The 19,838-nt window shown below is 34.7% G+C and overlaps 1 protein-coding gene across 1 annotated transcript in view; it reads right to left on the bottom strand.

Moving 5' to 3' along the window:
* The window catches only part of Sox15 (Sox box protein 15), a 37,510-nt gene extending 19,018 nt beyond the window's left edge, over window positions 1-18,492 (bottom strand). The window contains exon 1 of the mRNA XM_014235265.3: window positions 17,659-18,492. Coding sequence (XP_014090740.2) covers window positions 17,659-17,711 — 53 coding nt within the window. The 5' untranslated portion in view covers window positions 17,712-18,492. The remainder of the gene's footprint in view (window positions 1-17,658) is intronic.
* Window positions 18,493-19,838: the final 1,346 nt, after the last annotated feature.

Here is a 19,838-nt window from a genome sequence, read left to right as displayed (position 1 = left end):
TCAGACCATCTTTTCGGGGTATTTTAAAAATCCCACATACCATGCAGTTAATAATTATAAGTTCGTGTCTGCGCTGCATGATTAAACCAACCTTTATTATAGTATTTCATACATATTCTGCAAGTTTCTATAAAGGTGTATCTAAATAAATTCCGATTCCATTAAGCAAAATTTAGCATCATTAAAAAGGTATAAAGCATCAAAGGTAAGCAGAGGCTCTCATAAAGTGCTAGGCTTTGCGTCCGACTGACGTACTGCTGCGCTCAAACTTATTTAGTTTTAATCCAAATACTGGGTTCTCTTAATTTAGCCTGGCTAATGAATGGAACAATCACTGTATCCAGAATGAAAGAAATAAAGAAATGAAAAATAATGAAATTCACATATAATTAAAAAATGGTAAAACATTTGCAATATTTTGTACCGAAAGTTGCTTTTGGGATACATTTAATAGCCAAATGTGATTGCAACCATCTTTTCTTTATGACGCCTTCTCCTTGCTGACTTTTATTATTAGTAATAGGGATAACCTCTTCAAAAACTTTGTTATTGCAATCGTAGACAATTTTTTTGTTAACATCTGTATAATCAGTAGAAGGTTTCCTTCAGACCTCAATGAAGGTATTCAGTAGTATTAAAATTTCGATTGTTTTCACTAGTATACATAATTTATTTATACATACAGTGTTCACTGGTAACCTTCTTATTATGAATTTAACTGACTTCTTGAGTAATAATAACTCAGAATTTATGTAATTTTTGGAGAGGTGGAGTTTTCCTTAAGATTTGAGATCAGATAGGTATGTATATAATACCCCCAAGTGAACATAATTTTTTTTTTTCGGAAAATTATACTCAAGAAAAGTTTACTCTATAAGTATATTGAATTAGAGGGAGAATAATAAATTGTGTTCAAATTATCCAATAGCATATTATTCGAATTATTATAAAGAGTAAATAAACACAAAGTGTTATTCCAAACGTATGAAAATAATTATAGAAACAAGCCCACTACATTGAGACAAAACCACTACCATGGTTAATTTTAAGCGATTTACTGTTATAATTTTGTGAATATACATATTTATGTATGCAAATACATATATTCAAAGTCAATACAGACTTCGAAATTTTAATGTCATTCAAAAATATGAGTAATTAAAATGAAATGGTTTATACAACGTTATAAATTATACCTATAATTAAATATCCAACAAATATATGTACGTATATGAATATATATCACAGAATTAAGATAAATGAGAACCATAGAGTTTGTGACTACTTAGTTAATTTTAATATTCGAAACGGCAATCAATAAACACTGTATAAATGGCTAAAATGCCATTTACATACTAAATAGTTGAGCTATTTTAAGACATGCGGTGGGTGTGTCCAGCGTGGATTAAGCAAAGTAATGCCTCAGCACAGCATCCAACAATAGTTGCAGTTCATTGGCTGCATCTGCTTAATGGTAAACTGCGCTCTCGGAGCGGAGGCTCGTTCGCTCGTTGGCTCATTTGTTCGTTGGCTGACGTGTGCTAAGGTGCGCGCATGACCGTTTCACAAGAAACCAGTCTGGCGTTAATATACAGCACTGTGTATGCACATACCATATACTAGTGCGCGCTGTGCGGCCGCCATAGCTTACTGTTGTTACTGTTTTAACATGCGATTTGCGGCTTAGAGATGAGTGGTAAATAACAAAGAAACCAACAACAAAACCACTCGACATTCAAGCAACCAGGTGTGATATGCTTAAATAACTTGACGCCGTCTTATCGGCAAATGACCAATAAGCATAGCCGTCTTTGGTATTCAGAGTAGATTCCTGCATTTTCACTGACGCTTAGTGTTTGGATGTGTGCGTACTGCGAATATATATAAAGATGTGCATATAGAGGTATGCATGGTAATGTGAGCGAGTGATACACTTTTTTACTTGAGGTCAACGATGAACGGCAATCGAAGCTGCGATACCACTTTCAATGATGATGTTCTTATGAAATACGACTGTTGCTGGCTTAAGATGTGCACGTGTGTGTATGTATGCCAATGACGCCTTAATAAGGGTGTTCATATATACATATGTACATAGCTAAACTATTCACATACACATAAATAAGTTGTGCGTTCGTATATTCTACCCAGTTTATATATAATTGTGTGTATGTGTGTTTTCTTAAGTATAATTAATTTATTTTGGTCTATCTTCTTTCATTGTCTGTCGGAATTTGTTAGCCTTGCTGTTTCGACCTAATTCTCACAGCTTGCGTGGTAGCGTGGCCCAACGCTAATGCCTCCAACTTACCAACCTGAATTGCAGTCTCTCCAATTGAAAATACAGCTACATAAATACATAGGTATACACAATAAATATGGAATGTTCAACGTTATACTATATATGTGTACTTATGTATGTGCTGTGTTCTTAAAATTATGTATATTCCCCGTGTAATAATATATACCAATGTTAATACATGTCCTCTTTGTACATATGTTGAATGTATAAGAAATTAATATATAGAACAAAATGGAGCAGATTTAAGTCCGAAACGTATATGTAAGTAAACACCTTATTCCGTGTATAATTCATATATATTGTTTAAAGTCAGGACAAATATAATAAATAATTAATTTGCAAAAAATATTACAATGGTTGTGTGTACGTTGCATCTAAATTCAATACTCGTATTATGTCAAACGTCGAACCGTTTATCGTTTATGACACTTTCTCCCTTTTATTAATATATCAATGTGATATAGTTGTCTGATTTTCTTTCATTTTCGGTTGTATGGGAAAGATGTGATATAGTTGTCCGATCTGGCCGATTCCGCCAAATGATCAATAGAATTTCAAAACGCACCTATGTATTAAATTTCATTCGAATATCTCAAAAACGACGAATAAATTTTATAATCCCGCCCAAAAAAAAACTTCACTTAAAAAATCGCTGTCTCGAAACGGATTTTAGACCCATATTCTCTTAGGCAAATATATTCAGAATGATCCATATGATCATGATCCATGAATCACATTTTTTAGAAAAAATCGACACGCTCTGATGTTCATACATAAACATATGTCAATAGAGCATGAATAAAAATTATTACGTTGGATATATATATATAGGATCTCGGAGGATAGATTTTGATCATTTTTGGCACTGTGTGTGATCAAAGAAAGACACCTAAGACAAAGGCATCTGAAATTTTACAAAATTGGGCGTGGCATACTAAAGATATACCAACCATTATATTTATCAAGTAAGGAAGGGCTAAGTTCGGGTGTAACCGAATATTTTATACACTTGCAACTTGCGATGAGCAATGCAAGGGAAATACCTTCTCGTGTTATTACAATCTATATTAAAAATAATTGCGAATGAATTCATCTTTCATTATTCGATGAAATCGTAAATGAACTACAATCAAATTTGGTATTTTATTATGTTATATTATGGGTCATAGACTCAATTACTTATTAACTTAACCGGAGAGGCTAAATTTAATATTTGATGTGCAAAACGTCAATCAGAAGATCGGAATTGATGATATAATGGATATGAGACTAAGGCCAAGGTCGAGACCAACTTCATTCATTTTCAGCGCTAAACCATTAATATAATAAAATTTGTTGGAATAACGGATATTATTATGTGTAATATAATATAATTTCCATATTTTCGGCATTAAACTAAAGTATATCCAATATTATACGTTCAGTTAATTTTGCTAGGATATCTTACATATTGACCGATATATACGACATAAGAGATTGCATACAGTTATAATTTTCAAACAATCGATTTTTATTTTCTTAATGTACATATATTTAAAAATACACACAGAAAATTTCATATCGTTCCGGTGAATATTTTCGAATTTGAAATGGCGTTTTAGAGTGCTTGGAAGTACAAGGCCTGAGCGGCAGCGCTTATTTCTCAGAAAGGTGTTTTCAAAGTCGGTAACGAAGATTACTCGAAAACGGCTAAACCGATTAGTCTCAAATTTTAACACGATTAATAAACGACCGACATTTTGGCACAAAAATTTATTTTGCTTATTCCCTTACTTTGCTTATTTATTTTTACTAAAAATTAACTTTTTTTCGGCTTTCTAACTGTATATATCCTGTACTCAAGGCCAACAGAAAATTTGAAAATCTTTTATTAAGTCTATGGAATATAGGTGACAAAAACAGATGCTGAGTTTCATTAAGGTATCTCACATACCATTACAAATATATGCGGGATAAAGTCAACCAGATGTTTCAAACCCTGATATTAGTTATATGGGTGCTATGGCAGGTTTTCACCCGATTTGATACTATTACCAGAAAAGGATTCTCTCCGAATTTTTATAATATATCTCAGAGATTGAGCGATATTTTTGATAAAAACGTTCGCAACAGGGACTGGGATCCAGTTATTCTGTACCCATAAGCTTGAATATTTTTACACTATTCGTGCAAAGTTTTGTCCTGATATATTATTTGGTTCTTGATTTGTATATTCGGATGTAAAATTTAATGTCTTGGCGCATTTAGTAGTTTAGTAGTTTTTTAACCAAACCAATATAGGAGTGTTCGGGGTTAACATCCATTTTCACTCTGTCGAGGGAAGAGTCCAAACTATTAATTCTGTGCAAATTTTGCTCATATAGCTCGAATGCTTTAGGAGATCTATGCATTAAACTTATTAGGGAGCCTGGCCACGCCCACTTTTAAGACATTTTTTTCAACCATAGATACCCCTTCCCTCTGTACCAAATTATTTATTTATTTATTTTTTATTTTTTTTATTTTAGGTTTATATCTTAATTTAGTGCTCAGTTATGACACATATTTATACAACATATTTGTCTATTAACGGCGTTTATGGTGCCAAGAAACATGTGTACCTAATTTCATTAAGATATCTTAATTTTGATGCAAGTTACAGCTTGCACGGACGGACAGGCAGCCACCCGATTTCCACTCGTCATTTATTAATGTATATATAACCCCATATCTATCTTGATTAGTTTTAGGTGATACATACAACCGTTAGATGAACAAAACTATTATACTCTGTAGCAACATGTTGCAAGAGTATAATAATTTGCCTAAGAATTCGACATTCCTTTGATTATGATTTGAGTATAATAATAATATGTTATTAACTTATAATGTATGTATGTTATATGATCACTTAGCTTCTTTACTACCTTTTGCTCGCATCCTAAATATTTTTTATATATTAAAATGAACCTAACTAACTCCCACAGGTAAGAACGGACTAACGACTGTAGGCGAACTTTTATAGTGTCACAATTTTCAGAGACTAAAGACGGGAAATATTTTCAAAATACCTTTATATTAAAAAATAGAGGAAGCACTATATTCCATTTATATTTTGATACTAGGGAGAGGCAGGGCCGCTGAGAGAAAAACCGGGCCTAAGGGTAAAAAGGTGGGAGCCCCTTCCTACAGAAACGTTTCTAATACTTTATAAAATTTTTTAGCTATCTTCCCACTTACAACTTTAATCTTTCAAAAAAATAAATCGAATACGACGTAGTGTTTTATGTTCTTATCACATTATGATGTACTTGTATTAAATTAGCTTTCTTTGAAAATCAATAATGTATAAATCAGTTCATATATAGACTTTTAGTCAACAATAAGTTTTCGGGTTATACCGGAATATAGGGATAGCAGGACTTCACAATTAATAAGAAGACTGAAGCATCTCACACAAACATTTATTTATGGACATAATTTGTGAAAAAACAGTTATTTTGAAATCTTCTGACTATCGTCATTAAGTTTTTAAACATGCTGTTTAAAACCCTCCAATCTTTAATTATTTGGAAGTTAGAAGTGAGCTTTGGCGGCAGCGAATGCGTCGATAATAGTATGGAAATCCAACTTCTTGGCTAATTCTGCCTCTAGGCCCAGTGAAACCCTGCCCCGTGATGACCATGATCTTGAACATTTTTTACCTTTCTAAAGCACTAAACGTACGTTCACAACTTGAAACAGAAACGGGTAAAGTGCAAAATATTCTCAAAGCGATAGAAATATTTGGGAAAAGCCTTCCTAATTTTCGAGCATTAATAGCATTCAATAAGTTATATAAAGTGAGACGTGTTTCAAAAATTGCATCGTAAATGCGTCCCAGGTGAATAGTTTCATTGGACAACTTATCGGATACATCGACGGAATACCATTTAGCAACATTTTTTGCAGCTGCGTTGAGTCCATCTTCTTTCATATCATGAAACTGCCATAGAAATGAGAACGATTTCTTTTAATTGAAATTTCCTCTTTACTGCAATTTTCATCCACTTCTTCATGTTGGTCGTTTTCGTGTTTTTTTTTTCTTGCCCATGTTAAAATCGTCTCGACATACTCTAAATTATCTGCAACAAATTTGTATTCATTATAATTCTTTCCACTGCGTCTTTGTTTCAATGATTAAACCATATGGAGGCGTCAAAACGCATTCAAATATACTCATATATAGCTAAGGTCTGACTCTTTATCTGGATGTTCGTTGCTCCTCAATAACACAACATTCAGATGGGGAGTTTGACTATGGTTGGGGGTACAAAAAGGTCTGGATTAAAGTGTCATGCTCCCCGTGACAAGGACCAACCTAGCTGGAAACCCTTAATTAGCCCAATCTCGAACGGAGCTTACGGCGAATATTCTTTCCCTTACACTCGTGGGTCCAAAACATGAACAAAATCAACAAAAACAAAACTGAATTAAAGAAGTCCGGACCTTCCTTAAAAATGTCGGAAGGAACTAGCTCCGAAAAGATGGCAGTGTTTGCTCAAAAACAGCCAGCACAAAGACAGGAGCGAAGCTTGGTCTAGGTGTAAGAGCTGGCGCTAGTAAGGGAATTGAAGCTAACCCTAGCTTCCGGAACCGGCAACAACACCAGCGGCAGCCGGAATCAAATCCGATAGCTCAAATATGACTGCTAAGCAGGGAGGGGATGGAAATACCAAAGGTATCACTGCTAGTAGTGCGTCTGCCGGAGAATAGCAGTGCAAATGCAACTGCCAATCAATGAGGAGCTTACGATGGAGCTCTAAGAATCCATTAATTGCGCGAAAACAGTCCTTCCTAATTTTAAGCTGGAACCGCCATCATTGGCAGCAAAGCGACAGAGTTCAGCTTAAGAGGCTAAGCCGTCAGCGAAAACACCAAAGACAAAGGGAGTAAATGCCGCAAAATCATTTGCTGATGTGACACGAAACCGTATTATCATTGGTGTGCTGAATGAGGGGGATCCTAAAGGAAAAATCCCCAGAGTTCAATGGAAATGGCTGCCAGCTGCGCTGACAAACGTGTCGTTGGAGATGCTACCAGCATTTACCATCGGAAAACGAAATGGGTAAAATCAAGGAAGATCCTTTGGAATCCTCGAGTGATGTTGAAAGTATACAGTACCCCGCCAACCCATTAGAAAATTTACGAATAACGTACTGGGGAAGGTTGCTAGGCGAATAATTTGAATTTTTTCCACTGCTGAAGCATTAAGTAGGTTGTGCACTATATATTACTCCGTGCCAAATATAAACAAAATATGCCGTTGCAATTAGCGATACTTGAATCCGAAATCACATTGAAATGTTTACTTCACTTGGAGTTTAGCATTTGTGATTTCTCGTTCATCAGAGATAAATTGTGTGGCGCAACGGAAGAAATCGAATTTTTTCATAAGTGTTTAATTATTATTTCGTAGATTCCAGAGTATTATCCGGAAATTTTCTGAAGCTGAAGCTGAAGTCAAATGGTATACTCGTTTTAGATTTCTTTGTGGATCTTGCCGCCCTGTTCTATGTTGACCGACATTTTCAGTAAAAAGTCAGCTATAGGCACTGGGGTCCACATATTCATTACCTAGGGGCTTGAACAGTTTTGACTCGATTTAGACAATTTTTGGTCACAAGGTGGCATACTTCAAACGCATTATTCACGCAAAGTTTTACCCCGATACAATCATTTTAAAAAAATTGAATGTCTCTGGCGTGTTTAGTGCTTGATTTATCGCGCTTTTAGTAGTTTTTAACAGTACCGTTATATGGGGAGTGGGCGGAGTTGCCGATTTCACCCATTTTCACACTGTAGGTAGAGGTTCTAAAAACATTTGCTTTCAGTGAATTTTGTTATTATAGCATTAGCGGTTTAGGAGTATGCACATTAAACCTATTAGGGGCGGGACCACGCCCACTTTAAAAAACAAATTTTAACTGCAGATGCCCCTCCCTATTGTGATCCTGTGTACCAAATAAAATTTGTTTTTGAATAATGGCGTTTTGTGGGCGTGGCAGTGGTCCGATTACACTTATCAGCAATACCAACCGTCTTACGGTACCAAGAAACATGTCTACCAAGTTTCATAAAGATATCTCAATTTTTACTCAAGTTAGAGCTTGCACGGACGGACGGACGGACGGACAGATAGTCTCCTGGATTTCAACTCGTCTCTTCATCCTGATCATTTATATATTATATATATAACCCTATATCTAACTCGATTAGTTTTAGGTGATACAAACAACCGTTAGGTGAACAAAACTATTATACTCTGTAGCAACAGGTTGCGAGAGTATAAAAAGTGCATCCTACAGAGAAATAAAAAAAAAAAATTGTAGTGAGTGCAGCTACTGTTACTCGAGTAGCGAAAATTGTGCACACTTTCAAAAATGAAGCCGTTACTTGCACAAGTAAACGCCAAAATGCTGCCTAAAATAGGAAAATTTCTGCGCGCATTTGACGTAAAGTAGTGAGGCTTGCTCTATAAATTCGTACCAAATCAGCCAGAGAAATTACAAAAGAGCTAAATGATGCCCATGTCAAAATATCGCAAAGAACAGTTGAACGCATCTTTTCATAAAATAACCTTAAATGCCACCGTCCAGCCATGAAACCAAAATTGACCAATCGAATAAAAACTCAACGGGTAATATGGGCCAGGCTCCATCAGAACTACACACAGGTAGATTGGAACAAGGTTAACATAAAAAGTTATAAACGACCCCCGAAAGTCCCCCGTTCAAAGCTACCCTATTATTTAACATGATTTTCTTCTTAACAAAGATTATCTTTAGCGACGAGTGCCGGCTAGAAGCAGTGACAGAAGCCATTCAATTTGTGCGACATAGACCGTGTGAATGTTATGCGGAGAACTGCATTCAAAAAACGGTGTAACATCCCCCCAGTGTAATAATTTGGAGCTGCATATCCTTGGAAGGTACTGGACCAATTTATTTTGTTGAGGCAACTATGAATAGCGAGCGGTATATGAATGTACTTCAACGTGTTTTGTACCATATTTGGCAACATTGAACTCTCCAGCAGCCCAATACACATTTATGCACGATGGGGCGCCATGTCACACCTCCCGACGTACGACTGATATCCTTCACAACTTGGATATCGATGGCAATTCACCCGACCTAAACCCTATCGAAAAATATTGAGCGTTCCTTAAATCGAAGGTGTATTCACGAAGAAATCCCACAGTAGACGCACTCAAAGATAACACACAGGATAGCCACACAATAATTTCATTCACATATCGTAATAATTTTTGGTTTATTTGGCTCTGAACGCAAAATTATATATATCATTTTCCCTGTTTCTAATGGGTTGGCGGGGTACTGTAGAGCAAGGTGAGTGTTCTTCGGGGTCTGAGCTTGCAGACAGACTCTCAAAACTTTACACTGAGGGAGTGCTCTTGAGCGTCTCTCAGGAAGATGCAGACAAAAAATTGTTAATACGTCTTCTACAAATTAATCTCCATCACAGCAAACTAGCTTCAGTAGCCTTAATTAACCGTGTGGCAATAGAACAGCCTGATTGTGTCGTCACTCAAGAGCCATGGGTTAATGGGTGGCGAATTCGCGGACTGAGGACATCGAAATACAAGATATATATGGCTAATCGCGAAGATAAGGTTAGAACATGTATAATGGCAAAGAAAAACCTTAACGTTTTTATGTTACATCGTTATAGCAACCACTTACTTTACTAGGTACTAAGCCTCTTTTGTGTAACAGAGGTAGTATGCCAACGTTTATCACAAAAAACCGACAAGAAGTATTAGACATCACACTTGTGTTGGAAGAACTATTAAATAAGGTAACCCAATGAAAAGTTCTTGAAGAGCACTCCTTTTCAGAACACCGATACATTGAATGTATAATTCAAGAAAGTGTGAACACACTGCAACAATGTCGTAATAATAGGAAAACGAACTGGCTGGTTCACATGCAAGAGCTGAAAAAACCTTTTCCTATGATTCCACCATTTCAGCCCAAGAACAAGGAGGACCTAGACATCCCTCCATGGTGGTTTCCCGAACTTAAAAATATACAGAAAGTTTAGCTAAAATATCCCAAGGCGAGAAAGATTGGGATAGATATTACAACCTCCTAAGGTCATACAAAAAAAAGGTTAAGAAAGCAAAAAAAAGTATTGCAAATATTTTTGCAATGATATCGAGATGGCAATCGGTGCACAGTTCGACGGTATCGAGTAAAGAGTCTTTAGGCCCACTAATGAATACCCACTACCCAGGTACATCTGGAAACCATACAGTGGAGTATACACAAGGCAGTGTAGTGGAGATAGATTCCACTCCTATAATTATAGTGTCAGAAAGCAATGTATATAACACGATAAACAGTTTCAAGCTCCTCAAATCGTCGGGACCAGAGGGTTTATTCCCGGCTCAATTACAGTACTCCTAGAACTACGTAATAGGCTGGTTATGGAGGAAAGTCAAAGTAATATATACATATACACACCAAAGGCGGGAAAAAGCTTACATACAAGTTCAAAGGATTTTAGACCAATTAGTCTTTCCTTATTCCTCTCAAAAACGTTGGAAAGACTAATAGAAATACACAACAGAAACAAATTAAACCCAGAAAAAAAGCTGTTTCGCAGGACGCGTATTCGCGTTGCCTTCTTGAGCGCGCTTAAATATTTGGACATCACCAAACCCCTCACAAAATAAATTGAACAGATGCTCACGAGAAGGGAGGCGTGTTATCCCCACTTCTCTGGATCTTAACAATCAATAAATTACTGTTATATCTAGAAAAGAAGGGGTTACATGTTTCGGTTAGAAGTAAATTTCCGAATACCCTCGCTAACCTTATGAACATAATATTATATGGCATAAATTGACTAAACTTATATGCTAGCAAGACGTTGCTGGTATTGTTCATTAGAAAACATTCAGTTTACCAGACAACTGCAGTGCCTTCCCAGCGGAGCTCACAGTAATCAAAGAAAGCCTTGTTGTTCTGACAAGAAGTGTACAAGTACAAGGAGTATATTTATATAGCTAAGCGGCTTTGAAATCCCTGAAGTATCCTAGGGTTTCGCCAAAGGTAGTGAAAGGATGCCTTGATCTGTTGATGCAACTAACATCCTATTTCACGATAAACCTTCAATGGGTTCCAGCGCATAGTGATATTCCTGGTAACTGTAGAGCAGATTCAGAAAAATAGGGAATTTATATGACTATTTAATCGACGAACATGTTATAAATTTATCTGAGTCTCAGTGGTGTCAATCCTGACTTGTTTAATAAACAGGCAAATGTACATATACTATATGGCGAACTTATCAGAATGGCAAGTAGGCGTTGTTGTAGGTCGATTTCGCCCATATTCGCACTGAAACATAAATAATGAAATTGATCGATACCTTCCATAAATATACAAAATCACATAAAAAGTGTATATTTTTCACATGCACCGTGCTATCTTAACCGCAAAATTTAACGCTTCTGAAGTTTTTCTTCAGTGATGTAACGCACTTTTATAATATTTCCGCGTAACCTTTGGATGGGGGGGGGTGTCGTGGTCAATATCCTATTTCACCCATTCTCATACTTTATAAGAAGGTACTACAAAGTATATATCAGGCATTGAGGAGTACAAATACGCAAAAAATGTAAGAAATCACATGTTCACCATTTGGAGGTGGGGTTTATACCCAATGTAATGATTTTCGTCCTTCTGGTTGACAGTAAACGATTCGTAATTCACTTCACTTTTCAACTGAACCCAGCCCTTCAAATTGCTTATAATATTCTACTTAGTAATTATAAATTGTCCAATTTTTATATTCTCGCAACCTGTTGCTACAGAGTATAATAGTTTTGTAACGGTTTTTTGTATCACCTAAAACTATTCGAGTTAGATATAGTGTTATATATATAAATGATCAGGATGAAGAGACGAATTGAAATCCGGGTGACTGTCTGTCCGTCCGTCCGTCTGTGCAAGCTGTAACTTGAGTAAAAATTGAGATATCTTGGTGCACATGTTTCTTGGTACCGTAAAACGGTTGGTATTGCAGATGGACGTAATTTGACCACTGCCACGCCCACAAAACACCATTGATCAAAAACAAATAAATTGCTATAACTAAGCTCCACAATAAGATACAAGACTGTTATTTGGCATACAGGATCACATTAGGAAGAGGCATCTGCAGTTTAAAATTTTTTTAAAACTGAGCGTGGTCTCGCCTCCTAATAGGTTTAATGTGCATATCTCCTAAACCGCTAAAGCTATAATAACAACTGAGAATAATTATTTTTAGCACTTCTATCGAGAGTGTGAAAATGGATGAAATCTGGTGACAAGCCCGCCCACTCCCCATATAACGGTACTGTTAAAAACTACTAAAAGTGCGATAAATCAAGCACTAAACAGCCAAAGACATTAAATTTTATCTCTGGGATGGTATGAGATGACTTTATAGGAACCGCGTTCAAAATTAGACAGCGCCGACTTTAAGGCGAAAACCCATATCTTGGGAACTGCTTAACCGATTTCAACGAAATTTAGTACATTCTTCTCATATTTGTATGTTATAGTGCGAAAATGGGCGAAATCGGATTACAACCACGCCTATTTCCCATATAACACCATTTTAAATTCCATCTGATTCTTTCCCATTCCACTATGCAAATCAAGCAAAATATATAAAGAAATCTCAAACGAGTATACCTTTTGACTTTGCGAGGTATAAAATGTTCAGATACATCCGAAGTTAGCCCTTCCTTATTTGTTTTGGATTCACTTAACTAATAAAATTACTCTATTAGCCAGTAATCTCAATTGAAACGGTGATTTTATACAGTGAATGCCTCGAAATCGATTTTTAATAAATAGCAACTGAAAATATGCTAAAAGCAATTTGTCTATAAAAACAAGAAAAAAAAACGTTAACTTTGGCTGCACAGAAGCTATAAAATACTTCACAGGTGCATTTTTTATTGCTTTAGTAGTTCGTCCTAAACAATTTCTCCAGTGCGATACCTTGTTAAACATAAAACCTTTTCATACAAAGACTTGAGTCTGATCGGTCAGCTTGGGAGAAATGATCGTGTGTACAATTTCAGACCGGTATCTCAAAAACTTAGGGACTAGTTCGTGTCGTATTTACAGACGAACGTGGCTAAATCGGCTCAGCTTATCACATTGATCATTTATATACCTATATAATATGTACATACGAGTATACTCTATAGGGCCTCCGATATTGCTTTCTGGGTGTTACAAACTTTTTGACAAACTGAATTTACCCTGTTCATGGTATAAAATTATATTTATACCATATACAACCTAGACCACAGTTTAAGAATAATTAGCGGTTTCTACCAATTTTTCATGTGTTAAACATTAGACATTTAATGGAGGTGAGGTTTAAACTGATTCGACCCTTAGTTTGATTTGCTATTCCGTCATTAATATTAATATGAAAACAAAGAAGAAAACGTGAACGGGATAAAAATTAGTTTATAATACAAAGTTAAAGATATATATGTATAATACATATTTACCCCAATTTTGTGAAATACTTGTAATTATAATATATAATATTTCGACGCGAAGCGTGTCGAAATTTTTTCGAAAAATCTTACTAATATTATAATTGTGAATGTAAGGTTGTTTGTTATGCTTTCACGAAGACCCCTTAACTGATTATTCTCAAACTATTAGATTAGTATTAGAAAAGACATAGAATATTAAAAAATATATATTTTTTAAGGACTTTGAAAAAAATTATTTTGACAGATATGAAAACAACTTCGTTATATTTGCAATAATCAGACAAAATTGGAGTTTTCTAATTATCTCCAACATCACTATAGTTTTCGTGTACATACTTTGTATTTAGATATTTGTTTTGGTTAATGACCTTTGATGTTTATTTAAAGGATTCGATGCAAGCCACCATAACATAAAAAGTTTAAAGTTTGTATAATATGACATATATGTAAATATTGATACACTATTATTTTGACATATTACAATGTAAGACAGTTTAAAAGCATATATTTGACTAGAAGCGTAATAATTTTCTGATAAGGTTTAAACCCCATCTTAGAACAGAATATATAACAAGGAAGCAAGGGCTAAGGTACGAGTTAACGATACATTTTATATCCTGGCAATTTGAAAGAATCAAACCGGAGGAAATACTTTCATATTTTGTATCTTATTAAATATTTGTATGTATCATAGGCTCACTTAGTTTCATTACTTCATTTTGCTTCGTGCCCATGGGATCAACATGTTCTGTATCTGAGGGCTTGAAATATTATGGTCTGATTTTGATAGACGTGAGATGGCACTATTTGTGCAAAGGTGCTTTGTGTCATATGTTTTGTATATTGAGCATATAACACTTTTCTCACAATAATGCAATTATTATTCGGTCAATACTACTGTTAGTTTATTTTAAAAATGATTTTTATACAACCTGTTGCAAGAGAGTATAATAGTTTTGTTCACCTAACGGTTGTTTGTATCACCTAAAACTAATCGAGTTAGATATAGGGTTATATATATATAAATGATCAGGATGAAGAGACGAGTTGAAATCCGGGTGACTGTCTGTCCGTCCGTCTGTGCCAGCTGTAACTTGATTAAAAATTGAGATATCTTTATAAAACTTGGTACACATGTTTCTTGGTACCGTAAAACGGTTGGTATTGCAGATGGACGTAATTTGACCACTGCCACGCCCACAAAACACCATTGATCAAAAACAAATAAATTGCTATAACTAAGCTCCACAATAAGATACAAGACTGTTATTTGGTATTCAGGATCACACTAGAGGGATTTAATGTGCATATCTCCTAAACCGCTAAAGCTATAATAACAAAATTCACTGAGAACAAACACCGAAACATCGGTTCGGTTACTTCCTTACTTGTTAAATTTTAGTTTGAAGTGCTTTAAAATCGTGTTTTTTATTGTATTATATTTATTAATATTTTAATTCTACTTTTAATATGAAACCTGAAAAATGTAAAATTTTCGCAAAACTTTTTCATTCAGACGTGTTCGAGAGAAGTCCCCATAATAATCCAAATGTGTTTGCATATATGTTTGTGGTATGTATATATAGTAATTAATATTAAGTTAAAACTTAGTTAGTTTAAGTTAAGTTAAGGTGATAAGCTAATGGGCCACGTATACTCGTAGAGCGGTCGTGATCATTTGAGAAACCAGATGAAATGCCGTTACGTACTCCATGAGGAGTATTCATCCTTTTGGATACCTGCACTTGAGATGCATCCATTGTTTCTCTGGTGCCTTGATCTTAACTTTTCTTGCAGCCTTCTCAAACTTAGTTAATTTTATTTAAAACAAGTAAGGAAGGTCTAAGTTCGCGTCTTACCGAACATTTAATACTCTTGCAACTTGCAAGGATCAAAGCCGGATCAGGTGTTGACAAAACTTTATATTAAGAAATGTAGTAAAAAGGTTCAACTTCATTGTTGGACGAAATGGTGAATGGATTACAATCAAATTTGGCATCATATTAACTTAGTTTGAAGGTCATAGACTCAGTCAGTTTTATTACTATATTTTACTTTCCGTCAGCAAAAAATATATAATACTAAAATCATTAAGGCATAGAAATGGAAGGGCTGATTTTGATAATTTTTGGCATTGCTCAATTATACTTAAGAACTTAATTTCGGACGTTTCAAAATCGAGAACATGAGTTATATGAGGACTAAGGCATGTTTTCGCGATCTTTTATCCATTTTAGACACAGAGATACACTGTTATACAATATATGGTATAAAGTTTCAACTGGCAGTTCGAAAATCTTTATATTATGAATATGGGGGCTAAGGAAAGTATTGAACCGATTCAAACTGTTTTTGACGCCCATTATCCAATTTTGACATCAGCTCCTTTAAAACCCTTTTGTGTCATCTCGGATGTATAATTAAATGTCTCAGACGCATTCCTTTATTGATTTATCACAGTTTTAGTAGTTTTTAACAAAACCGTTATATGGGGAGTGGGCGTCCGATTTCACCTATTTTCATGCTGTTGCAATAGGTGTCGAAATGATATGTCCTGTGCAAATTTGGGGTGGGGTCACGCCCATAGTTTTCGACTAATACCGTCCTAACTCTTTTTCCAAGGAACACGTGTACCAAGTTTCATTAAAATTTCTAAATTTTTACTAAAGTTATCGCTTGCACGAATAGACAGACGGACGAACAGACGAACAGATGGACAGACGATTATTTTTAGGCGATACAAACAACATATAAAAAAATATAAAATGTTCGGTTACACCCGATCTCAGAACTTCCCTACTTGTTAAATTTTGTTATGTAAATTAAAATTTGAAAGTCGTTTTTTCTAATATTTTTAACGTTCGCATTAATTTAGTTACCAAGAACTATTTTAAATATAAATTAAGCAGGAATTTCTTATGGAATTATGAGTATCAGTTCAATTTATATAATGCTTAACAAACGGTAATTCATTCTCCTCAAGGTCTTACTGTGAAAGAGTTAATATAAATTTGTGCTAATCTCAATAGGAACAAACAGCAGCTCTGCCGTACAATTTCGCTCAGATTTGCTCATGCGTAGTTCTCTTCAAGAAGCCACTAGCTAGCCGATTAGTTTTTACGTTTAGCATAGAAAATCAAGCACAAACAAATGAGTATCATAGTATATATGAAGATGTATATGTAAATATAGAACTACTGCTGTCTCATGCATATATATCTACATAATTGTAACTTATATATACATATCTGTACTAAGTGGAAGTGTAAAAATGTAGAACAGTAGGCAAATTTTGATACATACATTTGTACATATAAACAAGTGTATGTACTTATTTCGACGGTTAACAACTTTTTTGTATTTTTATTTACGTAAATATATGGCATTTGTTATATACTTATACGAAGGTACATACACAAAAACAAAAACAAAACATATACGTATGTGTAAATGCATATGCATATGTATGTGTATGTAGGTATATGAAATTCCTAATGCAAATGCCAATTTAAGATAGTATGAATACATGCCCGTATTATATATATACATGCTTACATATATAGGTACACCATAAATCTGAGATTGTATACACAGGTTTCCAAATACACATATTTGCGAGTGAACCTTTTACTATATACAACATACACATACCATACATACCAAATATATCCATACGTACGATTTTCACAACTACATTTTCATTCATTACAGCTATTATCTCAAAGATATGTATCTACTACTACTTTTCAGTTGGGTGTAATTAAACAAAAAAATGCCATGGGAAAAATGTAAATATTACTTGTAATTTGTTAGCAGATGATGTGGTTGTTCGTGATCATATGAGGGTTCCATTTTACTACTACGTCTTGAACGCTTTTGAAGGGACGGCACTAGCAGTGTTTGTGTTGTTGATGACGGCGACGGTGGCGGTGGCGGTGCTGGTGCTGGCGCGGACGTTGTTGGCCGTGTTGCTGGAAGCGCAAGCGTCAATTTTGACTTTAGCAACGGCTTTAGACGGGACGCAGAGGGTGTTTATTGCTGACGGTCTAGTAAGTGTGTTCGTTCCTGTGAAGGTGGCAATCGCGACAGCGGCAACTTGTGGTATTTGAGTTGGTATTTGTTTGCCTTTGTGTGTAGGTGATTGGGCCAGAAACATTTTGTTTAATGCTGCATTATTCCGTTAGGTTTCCCTTACTATTCACTGTCTATCTGACTCTGCCTGTGATGCTACTTTTTGTTGTTCTTGTTGCTACTACCACTGTTGTAGTTTAATAACGTTCGCTGTTGTGGTTCTCTTACAATCACTTGTATATATATGTATATCTTCAAACACATAAACACATACACACATACAGGTAGCGTTAGATTATTTGCAAGGCAGTACCCTAAAGAAGCAACGTGCTCTAGTTTGACTGCAATTTCGTTCCATTTATTACCCTCGGCATATCCAAAAGGCTAAAATACGGGAACGCTCATGCATTCACATATGTATATATTTACATATATACAAACGTTTCTAAGCTTAATTTATATTGTAAATATTTCTGCGCGCACTCGTTATATGTGTTCAACTAAATGTGAACCGCGTTCACTTAAAAATGTACACAAAGAGTTTGGTTTACTTTAGTCTAATAATTTACTAATTATACGCTAATATATAGTTATGATTAAATCCAAATGCACTTCTCGAAAATAAACGAAGAATTATGATGGCTTTTCACACACATACTATACATATAAGTATGTACATACATTTCTTGATTTAATACATTCTCTCACTTGTGCTAACTGATATCTATATCTGATTATTGTCATTGAATATTATTTTCTGCTATCATACTTTTACATATACATAAATAAATATGCATATGTATACACATATAACATACATATATGTGTATACTTATGTACTTGCATTATAGAATATAGGAATTATAAATTTAAATTTTAATCACAAAATCTAAACTTTAAGCCGAAATGTTTGGGAATAAATATTGAACAATTAAATTTAAAACTAAATTTTTAATTTTTAGTTTGGCTTTTGGATTTATAATTTTAAAATTTTGCTCATTTTACGAAGGCTGTCTTTTATATTTCGGAATTAGAGAACAAAAACGAATATTAATCGTCGAAAATCACTTTATTGTTTTTCAAAATATTCTACATTAACATCTATCAATTTTTGCATAAGTTTGAACTAATTTTCGAAGCAATTTTGCCACTCAGAATTAGATATCTCCTAAACATGCATTTTAATCGCATCAACCACCTCTTCAGGTGTCTAAAAACGTTGACCTCTTGGTTTATATTTACGTACGGAAATTAAAAGAAGTCATTCGAAAAGAAGTAGATGGGCTCGCATCGTCGTGGTGAAGAGTGCTCCGTCTTCGGCGTTTGGTTTTCCAGATTTCTTGAAAGATAACTGGCAAACAAATGGTTATGTACCACTCTTAATTTACTGTTCTGTACTGTTCTAGTGATATGATTGCGACATGTCTAGTTTTTTTTTAATAACTTTGACTTATTGAGGGCTTTGTGGTTCTTATACCTTAATAATTGCTCATGGATTATGTTCGTCAGGATTGCTATTCCATTTTTATGGGCGGGATGAATATTTTAAGTTACTGCAAACAACATAAATAGCGCTCGTATGTCAAAATATTCTGAGTATGTATAAAATCAAAAATGTCAAACTTTACGATAAAGTTGTGAGTTGCAAAATGCAACAGTAGAGTTTTAAATTCCGAAATATAAAAGGCAACCTACGTAATCCCAAACATCTTGCCCTAAAAATTAAATTTTCTATTGGAATAGGAATCAAAAATTGAGAAAATATGGGAATAAAAATTTAAAATTTAATTTAGATTACCTCAAAATTGGAAGTAAAATTTTAAAATCTAATTTTTAAACCAAAAATGTTTAATGAAAAAATTGGTTACCCTACCCAGGGTGAATCTAGTACCACTCGAAGCGCAGTTG

This window comes from Bactrocera oleae, chromosome 4 (assembly GCF_042242935.1).
Source record: "Bactrocera oleae isolate idBacOlea1 chromosome 4, idBacOlea1, whole genome shotgun sequence".
NCBI classification, from domain to species: Eukaryota; Metazoa; Arthropoda; class Insecta; order Diptera; family Tephritidae; genus Bactrocera; species Bactrocera oleae.
This window is presented reverse-complemented; position numbering and strand designations above follow the sequence as displayed.